This window comes from Astatotilapia calliptera, chromosome 13 (genome assembly GCF_900246225.1).
Source record: "Astatotilapia calliptera chromosome 13, fAstCal1.2, whole genome shotgun sequence".
In the NCBI taxonomy this organism is placed as follows: Eukaryota; Metazoa; Chordata; class Actinopteri; order Cichliformes; family Cichlidae; genus Astatotilapia; species Astatotilapia calliptera.
The window spans coordinates 27,626,194-27,643,769 of NC_039314.1; the positions used below are offsets into that span (position 1 = coordinate 27,626,194).

A 17,576-nucleotide genomic window follows, 5' to 3' on the forward strand; every position below is an offset into this window, starting at 1 on the left:
AGAGAGAGTGTGCTGAAGCTATCACCTGGAGAGTAATGAATTTCTCTGTTATTGAGCCAGATGGCCAGGGGACGGGATGAGGCCTGATACTTAGCACTATTTATTTGGCAAAGCCTGGAGGTGTCCTGTGAATGCGATCTGAACAGAGAACATGAAGCATTGGGGGGACTTTATTGGCCAGGCAGGGCTGACTGACACACGGACAGATTAGCAGAGGTATAGCGGGCCTATCTGCACAGAGCAGGTGCACTTAAAATGAGCTACTGGAGTGTGTGTTTATGTGACTGTACGAGCCCGTGCGAGGAAAGACTGAGGGAGAGCGGGAGGAAACAGGTAGTATCAGATTTCCATGATTAGCCTGTTGTTGACCGCAGAGCTATCTTGACACACTGCCATTTTGTTTTTGTTTGGCTGTAAAGTCAGAGCACGGAGGCCTGCTCACACACATCTATCTGTGCCATGCCACACAGGGCCAAGTATCTGCAATGCAGTGAGCAGTGTGGCTTTGCTCTGCTGCCTCTGTGCAACACTCAAGACTCCACATAGACAGACAAATTGAAATGCACGCACACACACGTGCATACACTAATTAACATTCACATGCAGATACACACAAGCGCTGGACTGAAGGAGACAGCTGCTGTGCATTTACTTCATATGAGGGATCATGAATGGAAATTCAGTGTCATCATAGACAGTAGCATATGTACTATACACTATATATTAATCAAAGTTGCACTAACAAGAAGCACTGTTACATATGCTACTGTTACTGATTGATGAGTTACACACATGCACACACACTCACACAGATGTATGCATGGAGAAGCTTAACTTGACTTTCATCTTAACTTGAGATTTTCATCCAATTTGTTTACCTGCCACACAAAAGCTATTAAATCCAATCCAAAGCATCAGCAATGGAGCCATTCAAAGCAATTTTAAAGAGACACATCACATCACAGACTGGTGCTCTTATCTCAAAGAGCTTTGCTATCAGTGAAGATGACTTGGTGGATATTTTTTTGGACAGCTGCTCCATAAGAGCGAGAATGAGTGGGAGAGAAGTGAGGTGTGCTGTTATCTTTATTGGATCATGCTGTGCAATAATGATATCTTACCACCACCACAGCTATACTCAAGCTATGAGAACAGTGTCAAGAAACTGAATTTGAGAAATGTGTTGAACGTCAATGTCATGGCAAGCTTGATAATGAGCAGAGCTTCTGCCAAAGTATTGGAAGCCTGCTGAGGCTAAGCATTGTCATTTTTGTAGACAAACTACAACTGTCAGGTTAGCTAATGCATCTTTTTAGCCTGTTGCTGTCAAACTGTATAAAAACATCTTGAATGTTAAAAAGAAACAAGAACTAGCCAGCTATTAGGACTTGATACTCTGTTAGCTGATTAGCTGTTAAACATTTTCTGCTGCTCAACCAGCACAAGTCTGGGTCACAGGGAGGCAGTCTAAGCAGAGGAGCACAGATCACCCTTGTTGCTAGCTTATCCAGACAGAGACCGTGAAGTTTCCAAAGCAGCCATGACACACAGCCTCTCCAGCGTGTCCTGTTTCTGCCTGGGGTCTCCTTTACATGCTCAAAACACCTCACCTAGGAGGCGCCCAGGAGGCATCCCAGTCAAATACCTAAACCACCCAACTGGCTCCTTTTGATGTGGAGTAGTAGCAGCTCTACTTCAAGTTCCTACTGAAGGACTGAACTCCTCACCCTATTACAAATGGAGTCCCTACCCACCCTTCAAAAGAAGCTTGTTTGCACCACTTGTGTCTAATATCAGTTCATTTATGTATGCTAACATAGGTTAAATCATTTATCACAATATGTAAAGGATCTCCTTGGTAAAGCTTTGGATTACTTTGTCATAATGCTAAAAAAATATTTGCTTCTTTCTGCCTCCTTCTAAACCTGTGTGTGTCATGCAGTTAGCATTACAGTGGCTGGATAATGCATTAATCAAGTGCAATGTTAACTCATGCATCATTCACTCCATTAAAGCTGTTGAGCTCATATTTCCTGACAGAAACACACATGCGCTGCTAATTTAGAAACAGTGCGTTTAAAATGTTACCATTTTAAAACTGGTTACAATTAATCGCAGAAGAAGAAAAAGCCAAACGAACAACGACAACAAACACAGAGTGTGCTCATGGAATTCATGCAGCAGTCCGCTAAGTCAGACAACACATAGATGTCAACAATACAGACTTGACAGCAGTTTCTGCCACAAACATGGAGTCAAACAGAGAGTTGGCACAGTTTTTACACACAGCATTGTGTGTGCAAAGTGTTACATTGCTACAGAACACACTGGTGATTTGTGTCTCCTCTGGAAAGAGAGCTAAAACAGGTTATTTAGATGTTGCACTGTGAGCACTTCGCTCCATGTAGTCCTCTTGGATCAGCTTCTCTTTGCCTTTGCTCTGAATACAGATTATAACCAGTCCATTTGGCTTGTTTCTCTCATTGTGTTCAAAGTTCTCAGCCACTGAGCAGAATGAGTTGTTTGAAGTCATGAGAGGTTGTTGAGTTAATAAATAAAACTGGAAGGTTTTGCATAGAGGTTCCTTGCACAAGGTAATTGTTAAAAACACAGCTGGGAGGTCGGCTGTTGGTGTTTTAGAATTTAGCCAGGCCCAGCATGCACTGGTCGGTCGTTGTGGGTATTTTCGATTTAGCCCAATTAGCTTGGTATACTAAACCCGTGATTATTGAAGAACTGCCAAGACCACAAAAAAGTCCTTCATTAAACTGCATTATTGTGTATTTTGTACATTTTAAGCATCAGTCTATCCCAGATGTGCACATATTTTAAACATTGTAAACATTTTTATGATCAAAACATAAAAAACCAAGCTGTCCAACACATGAGCTGGATAAGTGATTTAGCGTATCCAGCAATAATTGCAGTACTTGCAGTGTGTTGACCTCACAGGAGTGACTCTTCTCTTTGTTTTAAATACAAACATATAGTTCAGTTGTTTTTCATTGTCTGTTGAAGATGAATAAAGAAATTAAGATTTTATGTAATTTTCCCAAAAAAGAGAGGACACATTTCTAGTGTCTTTGTTGTTGAAGTGATGAACTGATGGGCTACAGATGGTCAGATAGGCAGTAAGCAGGACAAGAACAGCTGAATGGAATGAAAAAAAGAGGTGGGAGCAAAGAAGAAATATTTGTTCTTTTGACTACTGTTTGAAGGATTGTTTGCTGAGCATGCCTGCAGTGTGTTTGAAAAGTGCTTTTTTGATTAGGAAGACTTCAAATTGATTGAAATAACCCAGAAGTTTCTGCCAGCTATGACAAAAGCTTGTATTTTTACTAGATTTTTAGATTTTACTAAAACAGGCAGCGGCTGAATGACCAGTTTTACTTACCAGAGCAATTTCATAACACTTTGCGGAGGAACTTGACATGAATGACGGTAGCGTGATGGTGAATCGAATCATGTTGAAGAGGAAGACAACTGGGAACACAAATGGTCAATTAGTCATAATCATACACAGGTATACAGGATTTTAAAAAAGGAACAAGAGTCTGCATTTTCTTTCTATCATTTGAAAGCAGAGATAGTGGTTACAGCAGCACTTCAATCAACATTAGGTTTCTAAATGGAAATTTCACTCCTCACTCCCCCACGGTGCTTTGAGCCTCAGTAGAGGTATAGCATATCATGGTATATATTTTTGACTGCAGTGAAAACTATGTCTAAAGTTTAAGACATAGACAGTTTTGTATGATCTGTCGAGAGCGATGTAAATGACTCCATAAATCAACATCTGTTGGAGGAACAGAACCATCTGTGTCTTCATGCATGGTTCTTTTTTATTTGTCTTTAACACCTTTCAGATGGTTTTTTCATAAATGCGCAGTGTATGAGCCATCAGATGGCGTACGCTGTGTGTTATCAATTAAAGACACCGCCTAGGCATTGAATGAATAAATACTCTCATCTGTTTTAAACAGGGAGTGTGAACATAATCTAAATATCAGCTTCACTGATTCAATTATCACAAGCAGTGACTCCAAGTTATGGAACCAGTTTCAAAAGTAAAATTTATGTTTACTTTTTCTTCTTGACAACTGCTTATATACCTATGTTCATTTTGTGGAAATTCGTTTAAAACAAAAAAGAAAATATAGTATAAAATATCATTAGCACACACCAGACTTATAAAGGCATACTGACACTTGTCAAGCCCAGTAATGTCATGAGTCAGTTCTCTAGAGCAACGTCCTCCAACTCAAACAACAAAGTCCTCTAGAGTGTCCAGTAGAAACAGGACAGCAGCAGTACTCTTGTCTCTGACTGCTGACTGATGAAGTTGCCTAACGATACCTTTAACAGTGTAAAAGAACTGTGTTACTACTACCTGTTACATTCAGTAACCCTCCGTTCTACAATAGAAAACCCCATGTATCCATTTTTGTTAGTCTTTTTTGTGTAGTCCCTGTTTCTGACTATTTCCACTCCCAGCACAAATCAATAATCAGGCAGGGTAGAAGCAGCTTGCCCGAGACCTTTGCTATCAGTTAGCATGAATGCCTTGCTGGCAAGCTGTTGGTCTGCCACTTGGGAGAATTGTCAGCCAGGAAGTACACTATTACAGGCCTCCTCATGGGACCTCTGTGCTTCACCCACAACAGCCACATCTAGGTATTGGTACAGATGCATATGGTGGAAAACACATGAGGGTAGACAGTGTCAAGAGTGATTAAATATTGCCAAAGAATGTTACATATCAGCTAACTAATGCTAACCATAATATAGGTCGAGGAAGATTGCCCCGTGTGCATTCAGACAGTTATATATGGTTATATAACTACTGCCTTCACTAGCAATGCATGCTCACCACATCACATTACAAAGATAACACAGATTATTCCCTAATCAGTGCTTTGTTGATAACTGTAAGTGCCTGATAAATTATGACTTGAATATAGCTTAAGCAGATTTTTGTATAGCTGGCATTTCTCTTTTTCAGATAATGCATTCAGAAAAGTTTTGCAACAGCAGCAAAGAGAGAATTTGTGTTTTCATTTGCAACACTTTGGAGATGCTCTGTTCTGTCTAGACTGCAGAATTGTTGACAATTTAACCAACTGAACCGCCTGCACTAAGCAATATTATATATGAATTTATTCAAATTTATTGTAACAATGAGGAGAACGTCTGAGTTTCTTTCTTTCATTTATGGTTTGGTATGTAGCTCTGTTTTACATGTCTTTGCATGTCACACAAAAAATGAACTATCCAATATGGCATGGCATGTTTTCTATAACAGTAGTGAGGAAAAAGAGCTGTAAATGAGGTCTGCAAACATAACTTTGTTTGACCATTACCTTATGAATATAAAAAGGAAGGAATTTAATTTGGATTGGAGGCCAACACATCCATATTGAAGGGATTTTAGGGCTAATAGTGGTGCTTATGTCCTGAAAGTGCCCTCTCATCGTTTCTCATTTTGAAGGGAAATATTTGAACTACTTAATAAGTGGCTGCTGACCACATACCCAAGGGCCTATTTTTAGCCTACATCAGCACTTGCTGTTAAAAGACAGAGGGAATGGTGGTTCAAGTATGAGAAATTATCCTACCTGTGTCAAACTTATATGGAATACACAACAAATAAACAAAAAAGGGAAAATGGCTTGGGAGAGAGATTTTACTCACTGCTGATGGTTGAGCATCGTGATTTAGCATAATGTTTAATGTGCAGGATCGCCTTAGAGACTTAGGTGAAGACGATATAAGTGAAGCTAATAGAATAAGCTTGCCTCCTAACATAAAGTTATTCTGAGTAAAAAGATGTGAATGAAAGTACAAGATCCGTACAGGAAAAATAACAACACCTGGGCACAAAATTCCAAAGTCTGACTTTTTACTCTATTGCCCCTCCACTTTTATATAGGATCATTTTTTGATTATGTACATCCTTACAAAGATGCTACTCTCCAGCTCAACCACACTTAAATATTACTCCAAAGGGATAGACTGGGGATTAAAATGCAACAGCAGGAGGTCTTAACAGTTTCTCTCTTCTGCTTAAACTCTTTACCCTCTTAAGAATTCTACTTCCTGTTCTGAGCTGGTATTACTGTTAACAAAGTCTAGCCTTAAGAGTAGGGGGAATTTTTTGAAGGATTCATAATTCTTAGACTTTTCTTAGAGTTTCATCACTGGGAGCATTTTGTTTTGCGAATATGGCTACAAATCTCTGTAGCAGCAATGTCTTACTTTGCATAAAACATACATGGTGATGAAATTTATAGTGTTAAAGTAGCAATATTAGAATTATTAGTATTATTTGAAGTAGACAAGCTGAACTTCTGAAATTCCTTCAGTATATGCCCCCCCCCCCCCCCCTGTTGATCTGGATTTCCAAAGTCGTAGAACAAAAATGAAATCATGAATACTGCATCACCTGCCCTTACTGGTGGTTTGATATCCTTCTAGCTAATCTCTTCTCATCTTGAAGTGTCTACTGAAGACATCTGTGTCATAGTTAGAAGTTCAGAAAGGACCCTGATTGCTCTTTTTTCCATCATTAATTCTGTAACTATTACATAAATGGCTACAGCTTCCTCTACTCCACAATCAAGCAGCGCTTTGATGCAGAGGTGAAAATCAGCAGCTTTCTTATTCCTTCCTCATTTCTTGCTTGTAATCAGTGAGAAGGAGAGAAGGAGAGAAGGAGACAAAGGAAGGAAAAGACGAGTTGAATTGGAGGGTTGTGTTATCCAGCACCCAATGGTTTATTGATCCTTTCGGGGCCTCTCCAACCTTCTCTTCACATCATAGTGGAGTAAATTGGACTGTTTTCTTCTGTAGTGATTGACGCCTGATGTCTGCGGGCTATGTTTTTAAACTTGCATTGATATTTCCAGCAGACTGAAATTACTGTTTTCAGTCTACTCTGGCATTCTTTAGAATGATACAATTCTTTGAGTGCATACAGTGTCTGAGCTGACAGGTGACGAGTGTTAAGCTAAACAACCTACAGTGCATTGTGACAACTCTGTCAACAAAAAAAACAAAGGGAGACGATGACAAATGGCGCTTCTGTCACTTATCGCAAAGACTAACAAAACAGCATAACCCAGTCCAAGCATGAAATCGTGTGTGGAAGAAAATCCTTTGTTTCAAAAAAGATCTAGTGTTGCAGACTGAGTGCAAAGAAAGATTCAGCACCGTTTTGTGGTTCAGGCCTTTGTTTTAATGTCTCTGTGGGCAGGATGTGCTCCACTGGAAGGCGAGGCATCTATGTCTGGACATACCCAAGGAGATAGTTATTGTGAATTCTCTTACAATCATGGCTTCTCTTAATCTCTCTATTTGTCCTTGTCTAGTTGAAATGCTGTTTTCAGAATGAATTCATTCTCACCGTTACCTTGTGAATCCACAGGATGCGAACAGCAAAATAATGCTGCTTTCTTTCCTGCATATGTTCTCTCTCCCTAAACCTGCTGTTGAAACTTAATGTTAGTTGCCATGATTGAACAATATGTGTTTATTATATTTCCCAGATTATTCAAATGACACTGGTGACTTTTTTAGATCTTAGCCACAGAGCCAGAAACTTCGACACTAACTGGTATTGGTTAAGGCTTTGGTCATGCCACTGGGTACAACCACTGTTTGCATTGTTTTGTTGTTTTAGAGGAAGTGACAGCTTCACTGTCAGGGTTAAGAAGACCTCCCTGGATGATTAGAGAACTCTAACTTTTTTCCGTAGCACCAATTGTTTTCAAGCTCAAGCTGAAACCTTTTCCCCCTTTTTGTTCTTTTCTCTTAATACTAATCGCTATCATCATTATGTGTGGATTTTTAAAGCTAAAATTTGAAAACCATCTGAAACCAGTCATGGTAATTTTTTTCATATTTTACCCAAAGCTGGGTAGTTGTTAAATTGGATACACTACAATTTAGTTTAGACAACTCTAAACTAAATTGTAGTGTATCCAAACTTCAAATAGCAAACTTCAAATCCTGTCAACCCAGGTAATAACAGGTCGGTATTTAAACTGAAACAGATATTCAGAAATATTTATTTATTTGTAAATAATTCATTACTCTGTACGTGCTTTTCATGTCAGCCTCGGATCCGGCGTTGAGCGCATATCGCCATGTTGTCCAAGCTACTGGAAACCTCAGTTTACCCCTTTCCTTAGTTCCCGGTTCAACTACTAACTTTAAACCAGTCTCTCATCTGCTAATTATCAGTGGTTGCAGAATATCCCTGGGGTCTGATCAGCACCTAGCGTCTCATAAGCCAACCCACCACTCAATCCTGTGGTGCCTCATACTGCTGATTAAGGGATCTGAGCCCATACAAAAATAACTCACCTCTAACTCACCTCCACAGTCCTCCCCTCTCCTCATTTCTTGATTGAAAAATCTTCAGTTCACTTGGATGTATCTTCCACACATCATTAAAGAACAACCTAATACAGTGATCAGTACTCTTGTGGAAGTAACAGCATCCTCTAAGTAAAACTGATTTTAATCACTGAAGCATAGTGTTCTGGTTCATCACAGTTCATCTAGCTACTTTAAGAAAAACATAGCTGGGATTCTGCTAATGAGAGCCCTTAGCAGACTCATTTTTCATTTGTAAGCACAAAGGAAAGAGTCAGGAGCCCAGTCTGGTATTAATAAATCTGCAGATCAGATTTCTCCCTGCATCTGAAAGCTTGATCGGCTCCATCACAGGCTTTCTAATCAATGCTGATCTTATCCTCAACCAGCAATAAAATGCCCATAACACCATTATTTCATTGATAGTGCATTTTTCTTTCTCTTGAGAAACTGTTTGTTATTAACTGGAGATTATGTATCGGAATTTCAGGAGCAGGACCACGCCTCCAAACACGCTCCTTCTGGTTGTCATCTATATAGGTTCCCCCTGTTCTGCAAGCTGTTCATTCTCGTTTACGTGCCCCTCCCTCCCTTGTTCCCAATTCTTTAACTTCTTCATTTCTATGTAGTGCATGGGGATCTGCCAGGCCCGGGAGCCATCGCCAGTTCCCTTCGAGGCCTTCCCCAAACCGCAGCTCAATTCATGTCAAAGCATTCACTTTTACCTACTAAAACGCTGTCAAACCTAAGATGAGGACGTCGGTCCAGCTAGTGAATTTCAATTAGGAGGTCATTTATTAATATACATCGAGCAGATTCCCTTAGATTTGTGTACTACGCACAATCACTCACGCAAGTTGTGATAAATCACTGGAAGAACTGATGTTCTCCAACAGCATTACTGCAACTATAGAGTATTAATCATAAAGAGACAGATTATTACCTGTCCTCCATCCATCTTTTGCTTGTGACATCGCAGGGTCTAAACAAACAATCGCATGTTGGTTTTATCCACAATGTGCGTCAGGTTTGTCTGTAGGCACAGACAAACTGTTCTTATGCATCCTTGGCTGGCGCCAAACAATTCTGGTATTTTTCTACTGTAGTTCAAGATAAAACCATGATTTATTTGAAGACACGGCGAGTGAAAATGAGGTCCTCTCTACGTGTACACAGGTATTTTAGTAAACTTAGCTTATTCTTGTTTTAGTTGGGTAAAAACTGAGCTTTTGAAAAACTCCCTACAGGGTGAAGGAAGGACACCGTGCTTGTGACTGACAAGATTTTCTTTGTTTGTTCTGCAGCATCTCCAACTGTCCCTCCGCTACACTCGGAGCATTTCAAGCCCTGTCATGAGAAGGACTTGGCCTACTGCCTAAATGGTGGCGAATGCTTTGTCATCGAGACACTCAGCGGGCCTCACAAACACTGCAAGTAAGTGATAATTTATTGAAATACCTCTGCTTCTTTCCTTTTCTTATGTTCTCTTTCCTGCATCCATTCTCCAGAGATTTATGTTGTGTCTGCTCGGTATATGGTTTGTTGTTCTGACATTTAGCTGTATACTTTGGATTAGATACTTGGTATATCATCATGCTACATATATTAAAAGTGATAATCAGTTAAAGGACATGCATACAAAATAGGCAGTTTTTCCTGTCTCTTTTCTAAAGGATAGATGGGTTAGGTTTTGTTCAGTGGTGCATACCTGGTGTAAATATGTGTGACGCAGCTATACACCAAATTAGGGCAGAGCAATATGGCCAAAAATATTTATCACGATACACATTTGAAAATTTGCGATAACGATATAACTGACGATATAATTGACACGAGACAAGATACTTTACAACTCCACAACTTTATTAGTGCAACCCCCCCCCCCATTAAACCTTTAAAGCCGGTCGGTTTGCGTAACTATTTTTAAATCCTGGTAGAACTGCAACCACATAAGCTAGCGCAATAATTTTTTTTGCATATGAAACCGGAGGAGTTGTACTTACATCTTATGCCATCAGCTTGTCCTCGGTCACGGTTTCCTTCCACATATAGCTTTGAAAGAAATTGCATATTAACCACTTGCAGCAACAAAAACATAATATTCCAGAAACACGCTTTGCTGATCCGAGCAGCTGTTCGTAACACTTCCTACCTCAGAATAGACATCAGCGCAAACTACCGCATGTCCGCCATTACCTGCCTGGAACTGGAAGTGAAATCATTTTCGCGGAAATGTAGTTTTTTTTTTTTTTTTTTTTACCTTCAGGGCCTTATAAGACTATACTGGTGTTTTTAAAAGTTATGTTTGACTTTATGACTTTCTGTATCGTTCCTGGGATGCTTAGAACTCAAATTGCACTGCTGGAAATAGTTTATTTTGATGCATATGCTGTTTTTTTGCAAATTTGCATTATAATATTTATTTTCGTTTTTCCTGCATTATATAAAAATTGGTGTATTTCAAAAATAAAACTATGAAGACACTCAAAATAAATTTCCTGTGGTGGGAAACTATTTTGTGCAACTTTTTTGTATTTACAGTTTTGAGGGATAAGCTTCTTAAATTTCTCTAACTAGAAATATATGTTAAAAAAAACCAAAACGATTTTCAATTTTTTGTAGTTTATTGCACTTTTTTGCAATTTATGTAATTACTATGCACTTAATGCAGACATATTATTAAAATTTGGGCTATAATGATTGTATTGATGTATAGCAACTTCAAATGCTCCCAAAAATGGCACTAAAAAATGTAAAAATATAATATAAGCTCTGGCGGACTTGGCTCTATGGTAGGTCTTAAAGGGTTAATGTATTTTCACTTGAACAAGCAGCAGTTTTTTTATATGCATTAAAGCTATATAAAAAACTTAACAGTGCAAATGCAAATTCCTTGCTGACAGTTTAACTAAAAGATATTTCCAGTGGAAATTGGCCGACATATCCTCAGCATAACGATGTATAATATCCACATAACTTAAAAAGAGGTTATACACACACAATACGGTAATATTATGTTAAAGCAAAGTCCATATTACTGACTAGGGTAGCCGTAATGCTCCAACAATCAATCAAGTGGTATGGCTTCATAGCTTCGTACTAAAACATTTTTTGACAGATCTTTGAGCGCCGTGTACCACATAACATCGGTTCGGGGTCAGTAAGCACAACCAGAATTCATACATGAGGTGCACCAGATTATAAGGGGCTCTGTCGATTTTTCAGAAAATCAAAGGATTGATTTTAAGTGTGCTGTATTTTCCGAAAAACACGGTAATAACGACCGCCCGCTAGCATGCTCTGTCAAACATTGTGCTTTGGTGTGTATCTGATAGACGAAAGCCAAACCAGTTCCACAACCACTGAAGTTGCACATTTTTACAAACCAATTCTGGTTCATCCGTTTCATTCAACTATCTGCTTTCACCCTTCTCATTCTCCGTCGCTGCCATGCTTTTCCACCATGTGCGTATGAAAACAAAGGTACTGCGAATGCATGTTTTAACCATATTCTATCGCGATATTTAATTTTCTTATCATTGCCTAACATTATACCAGTATTACTGTGAATGGTATGATATGGCCCAGCCCTACACCAAATATAATAAAATATGCAACAAGTTAGAGAACGAATCTCCCTGCCAAACACTCAGATCACCTCATCGAGAGGTTCGCAAGATGATTCTGTTTCTTTCTTTAAAGATAGAAGCTTTTATTCACAGTGGTTAACGTGAACAAATGATTGGAGTCTTAGAGGTCAAGACCTAAAAAGGCAGCACACTCTCCTCTAATCCACTCTGCTGTTTAGTGTTAAACAAATACTACTAATTTCTCAACAACGGCTAATTATGCTTCTTCCTGGTTTCACCTCCTCCTGCCCCAAAAGCTCTGCAGGTAGTCGCACATTGAATGATCTACTGGTTAAGGAAGGTTTGTGAGATACTGAACGTGCGCACCAATGACTATAAATGCTGTGAATCTATGCTGGCAACTGCCACCCACTGTGAAGGGGTAAGCTAAGAAAAAAATCCAGTGAATGTAGTGTATTTGATATTGTAGCAGCATCTGTAGGGACTGCTTCTTTATTTGACGTACTTTATCAAAAGATTCTTGCATCTTTGTCTTCCTGCTATGTGTCTATGAGCATTATATTAATATCTACGTGCACCTTATTTGTCCCAGATTTGAGAGTAGAGCTCGTGGGCATTTAGCCCCTTTAAATGTGGGGCCTTTTACTAATTAAGTCCCAGAACAACTTCTTCCAAAATCTAACCTCCGGACTTCCATCCGACCTCCTTTTCAAAGAGTGTGTTTTTCCAGCCCTGAGCTACGACTATACATCCATACGCATGTGAAAGTGTGCATGTGAGCATCCACAAATGAGGAGGGATTCTACTCAAGCAATGGAAGACTCGCTAAGCTGGAAAAATAAGATCAAAATGAATATGAGATGCAGTGGTCATTGTGCATTTGAACACCACACATGCACTCGGTCTCTTACACAAAAACAACAAACCACAATACTGTGAGAAGTCATCTCACATGGGAAATTTGTTATTTTCTGTTTACAAGTCTGCTTGCATGCTGCTGGCCAGTAATCAGTAGCCGGTCTCAAGTTGAACATCTGCAGGCAGTTACAGTTTAGACTCACAGATTTCGGCCAACAAATGGACTGTTATCATGCTTATGGGGTCAACAGAGCTACGGAGAATCAGACAGCAGGATTTGGACTTTACAGATAAATTATGCTGTTTTTTGGGAAGGGGGGTTAATTTTTTTCTGGAATAGGTTATTTGCCATATAAAATATGGTTCAGATATTAGAGGTTGCCCTAAATTGGTTAGCCACTTCTGTAGTTTTCAGTTGATTATGCACTGTGAGGTTTAGTAAAAACTCCACCAAGCCCAGAACAATCTGTTTTTTTTCCTCTTTTATTACAAGAACAGTGTTGTAGCTTGAACTATGATAAGAAAAGCACAGAAAAGAGAAAATGGGTGAGAAAGACCAAGGTGTAGGTGGATGAGGAGTTGGTTGCCATGACAACCCAATAATCTGTGGACAAGCTCAGCTGTTAAAGAGAGGAGGGTTGTAATGTATGCCGGGACTGCCTTGATCAGGCTGCCTGCTAATGTTAATGCTTGTGAGGTAGAGAACAGCAGAGAGCTTAATCGCGTGGCAGCGAGCTTTCTAAAGGAATTGTATGGACCATCGAGCAATACGACATTCACTCTGGATCTGAATAACAGCTGGTATGACAAAGCAGTAAAACTAAGTGTGTTGCTTAAAAGATAACATTTGGAGTTTAGAAAGGATCATCTTTAATATTTAGGAACTGGTTAGACTAAGATAATGCTTCATAGGAATACTTCAGAAGTTGATCTACTTCCTGAGTGAGGCCTTTAAATATTACAAACCCTATAAAAGAGGATACATTTTGTTTCAGCTTACTCGCTTTGAGACATTAATTTATCATCATCAACAAAAGAATGATGAATTTCACCGCAGGCGTGAGATCAATGCATAATCTGATTCAGTTTGTGTTTACAACAAATTGAGACAAATCCACTTATAAAAGTGTGATCAATTCAGACAGTAAATGGGGATAAATTGAGCCGGTTTGTGGCATTATTTGCCACCGAATTAATCATTTTTTGTTAGTAAGACGAAACCTGATCCTTTTTGCAATGATTTCCTCCGACGAGTATCAAGTGGTATTCCCAGCCAGCTGTAAAACAGGTGTAGATTGTCCCCGGGAGCATTGTTTAGCGCTGACACTGTGTGCAACGCTCGCGTTTGCCATCCTTATGGGATGGCTGCAGAGTCAGAAGGAGATGTGAGTCATAAGGACTGCTCGTCCTCTCACACAGAGACCCACCGTGCATACATGCCAGTGCTCCATGCTTTGGGCAACATAGTCAGGCATTCATTAGTGCTCAGCTAACCAGGAAATTAGTCACTGTGCTAAGATAATATTTTAAGAACATGGCAAGAGGCCAATGCATTGAGTTTTAAAAGTATGTGATACTGAATTTGATTAATTACTTTTTGAGCTGAGCGTGATTTTTTTTTTCTGAAGAGGACCAAAGGTCTAATAATAGCTTTGGTGTAATTACTGCTTCAAACAATGTCTGTTTAAATATCTTTCTGACCATTTTTCCTAAACACTTTTACAGTCATTTATCTCTTTATTCTTATCCTCTGATTTTAGAGAGAACTGTTGGCCCCGAGTAACGATTCTGCTATACGCTGATTCCTACTGAGCCAGCGATCCAGGAAATTTCACTTCACCACTTCTTTCTTGGAACAGTTTATTTATTCTGTCTTCAGAGTTGCATGCAATGAATTTGGTTTCTGGACAGTTTAGTATTTATTTCCTTCTGCCAGAGTGACCAGGCAAAAACTGTGTCCTTGTGCCTAGTTAGCTAAGCCCGCCTCACTGCCCTCTGTTGAGAAGCTATTCCAAAGCGTCAGGAAGGAAATCTCACCTGGCAAGTAGAGATGGTGTGGGTTTAGAAGAGATCCTTCCAGAGCCCGAGCCAATGAGACAGGACAGTGACACAGATACTCTCTGGAGGTTGGAACCAGATATATCACGCACGAACCCTGGCGCTGCTTGCGTACCGCCAGCTACGATGTTGGTTCAGTGTGTGTTGCGGGTCATACAGTCGACCTCTCATTCAGTGAGGGTGTTTTTGAGCAATGTAAAATCTTACTTTGGGACCCATTGTAAACCTTTTTTAAAAACACTAAACATGATGGAAGGGGGCTTGCTGGCTTTTAATTTGCACTTTTTTGCTCAGGGGTCTTTTTTGGATTGAATGAATGTGGAGCACATTGCTCAAGAGCACTGAATTGAAAAACTAAACAGCCGTGTAGCTTTAAAACATTATTCAAGACAAAGAGTACTGATATAAAGGGTACTGATGTTTCAGATTTTATTTGTTTGATATCTGTTTTTTTGCTTCATCATTGAGAGTGAAAGGCCACACAAGAACCTCTCCACAGTTGTAAACTTGAGCATTTCATTATTTCATCATTTATTCATTTATTTATTTATTTCACACTTAATTAAATGACCCTTGAGCTGATATGTTGTGCAGGTACAAACATGCAATGGAGGCCGCGTCTAAAGTTTAGATAAAACAGTATGAAAAGAACGAATAGAATATTTTGTAGCGCCCATTCGCCAAGGATTCCTGTGTTTCCTGCACGACGTGAAGAACGAGATGGGAGGGGTAAGGCTCCACTGCTTTCTGGAGTGTAATCCTCCTTCTCTTACTGACAATCCTCCTCATCTTCCCTCCTATCTCTGTGGACTCCAGTCTTGTCTTTTCCTGGGTGACCTTAGGCTTTTCCAAAGCATTCAGCCATGGATCAGCCCCACTAGATTGACTTGGGCTGCACAGGTGCGAGGAGCGGCTGCACAGGGGAATAGATGACTTTACTTTCCCTCCTCATGCACACATACACACACTTACAAGCCAATTAACAAGAAGCATGCATGAAATTGAAAATATAGCAGCCATAACACACATTTAAGCTGCCAGTAAACAAGCTGATTAAAATGTATATGGAAAAACACCGCCGTGTGACACATTTGTGTCAGAATTCCAGTGTCGTGTCATGTTCACTATATATGTTTTTAAATATAGCATAAATTGGGAAAAAAAGAATGTTTTCAGCAAACTGCACAAACTGTCCTTTGGGTTTGTTATCGCGATGCACTGGGTGATGGGGATAAAGATAGACATGAGGTAAAGAACCATGTGCTCACATATAAACACAGTTTGATGGGGAATGTTTTAAGTCAAACCAAAATGCTTTCCTCAATCTATCCAACTAATTAACCAGCAAGTAAAAGCATAATTAAAAGGTGAGTGTTCCCATTTGATAATTACAGCCTTTAAATGTGGACTGTGTTGCTCGTTAAAAGGTTGCTGTGTCTGGTGTGTTATGGCATCAATGCCAGGGACACCTTGTGTGTATCTCTGCATCTGTAGCAGCATTTAATAGACTGGCTTTGACTCTTTATGATGACAACACATCAGGAAACAGGTTTGCATTACTGGAGGAGTTGTACTTACATCTTATGCCATCAGCTTGTCCTAGGTCACAGTTTCCTTCCACATATAGCTTTGCAAAAACTGCATAAAAATCACTTGCAGCAACAAAAACATGATATTCCAGAAACACGCTTCGCCGATCCATCAGCTGTTTGTAACACTTCCTACGTCCATCAGCGCGAACTATCACATGACCGCATGACCTGCCCGAAACCGGAAGTGACGTCATTTTGCGGAAATGTAGTTTTTTACGATCGGGCCCTTATGAGCTTGTGTTTTACTTGTTATGTGTTTTAAAAAGTTATGTTTGAGTTTATGACTTTCTGTGTCGTTTCTGGGATGCTTAGGACTCATATTGCACTGCTGGAAATAGTTTATTTTGATGCATATGCTGTTATTTTGCAAATTTGCACTATAATATTTATTTTCGTTTTTCCTGCAGTATATAAAAATTGGTGTATTTCAAAAATAAAACTATGAAGACACTCAAAATAAATTTCCTGTGGTGGGAAACTAGTTTGTGTAACTTTTTTGTATTTACAGTTTTGAGGGATAAGCCTCTTAAATTTCTCTAACTAGAAATATATGTTAAAAAAACAAAAACGATTTTCAATTTTTTTGTAGTTTATTGCACTTTTTGCAATTTATGTAATTACTATGCACCTAATGCAGACATATTATTAAAGTTTGGGCTATAATGGTTGTATTGATGTATAGCAACTTGAAATGCTCCCAAAAATGGCTCCACAGCATGTAAAAATATAATATAAGCTCTGGCGAACCTGGTTCTATGGTAGGTCTTAAAGGGTTAACGAGTATCCATTAAAATGTGATGTGACACAATGTTATACATTCTTTGTTGTTTTTACAAATATGTTACTTTATTTTGATGCCTGATCATTATGCAGAATTTGTTTCCCCTGAGTGAAACCTTTGCATCTTCTGCCCGTTACCTTGTAGTAAAATATCGACCATCGACAGCACGGGATTTTTTGCTTCACATCAGATTTTTGTCTCATTTCCAGTGTTAGCAAGCGTGGTTTGGTTTAAACATTTTTTTCCAAATATTCAAACAGTGTTTCAAGTGGCATTTAAATGCTGTTGAGCCAACGGTTATAAATAATGTTTGATAATCCT

At 39.3% G+C, this 17,576-nt stretch overlaps 1 protein-coding gene across 2 annotated transcripts in view; it reads left to right on the top strand.

Moving 5' to 3' along the window:
- nrg3a (neuregulin 3a) overlaps nucleotides 1-17,576 on the top strand; it is a 344,868-nt gene that overhangs the window by 182,892 nt on the left and 144,400 nt on the right. For both annotated transcript variants that reach the window (XM_026189294.1, XM_026189295.1), the window contains exon 2: nucleotides 9,681-9,810. In XM_026189294.1, the coding sequence (XP_026045079.1) occupies nucleotides 9,681-9,810 (130 nt within the window). The remainder of the gene's footprint in view (nucleotides 1-9,680; nucleotides 9,811-17,576) is intronic.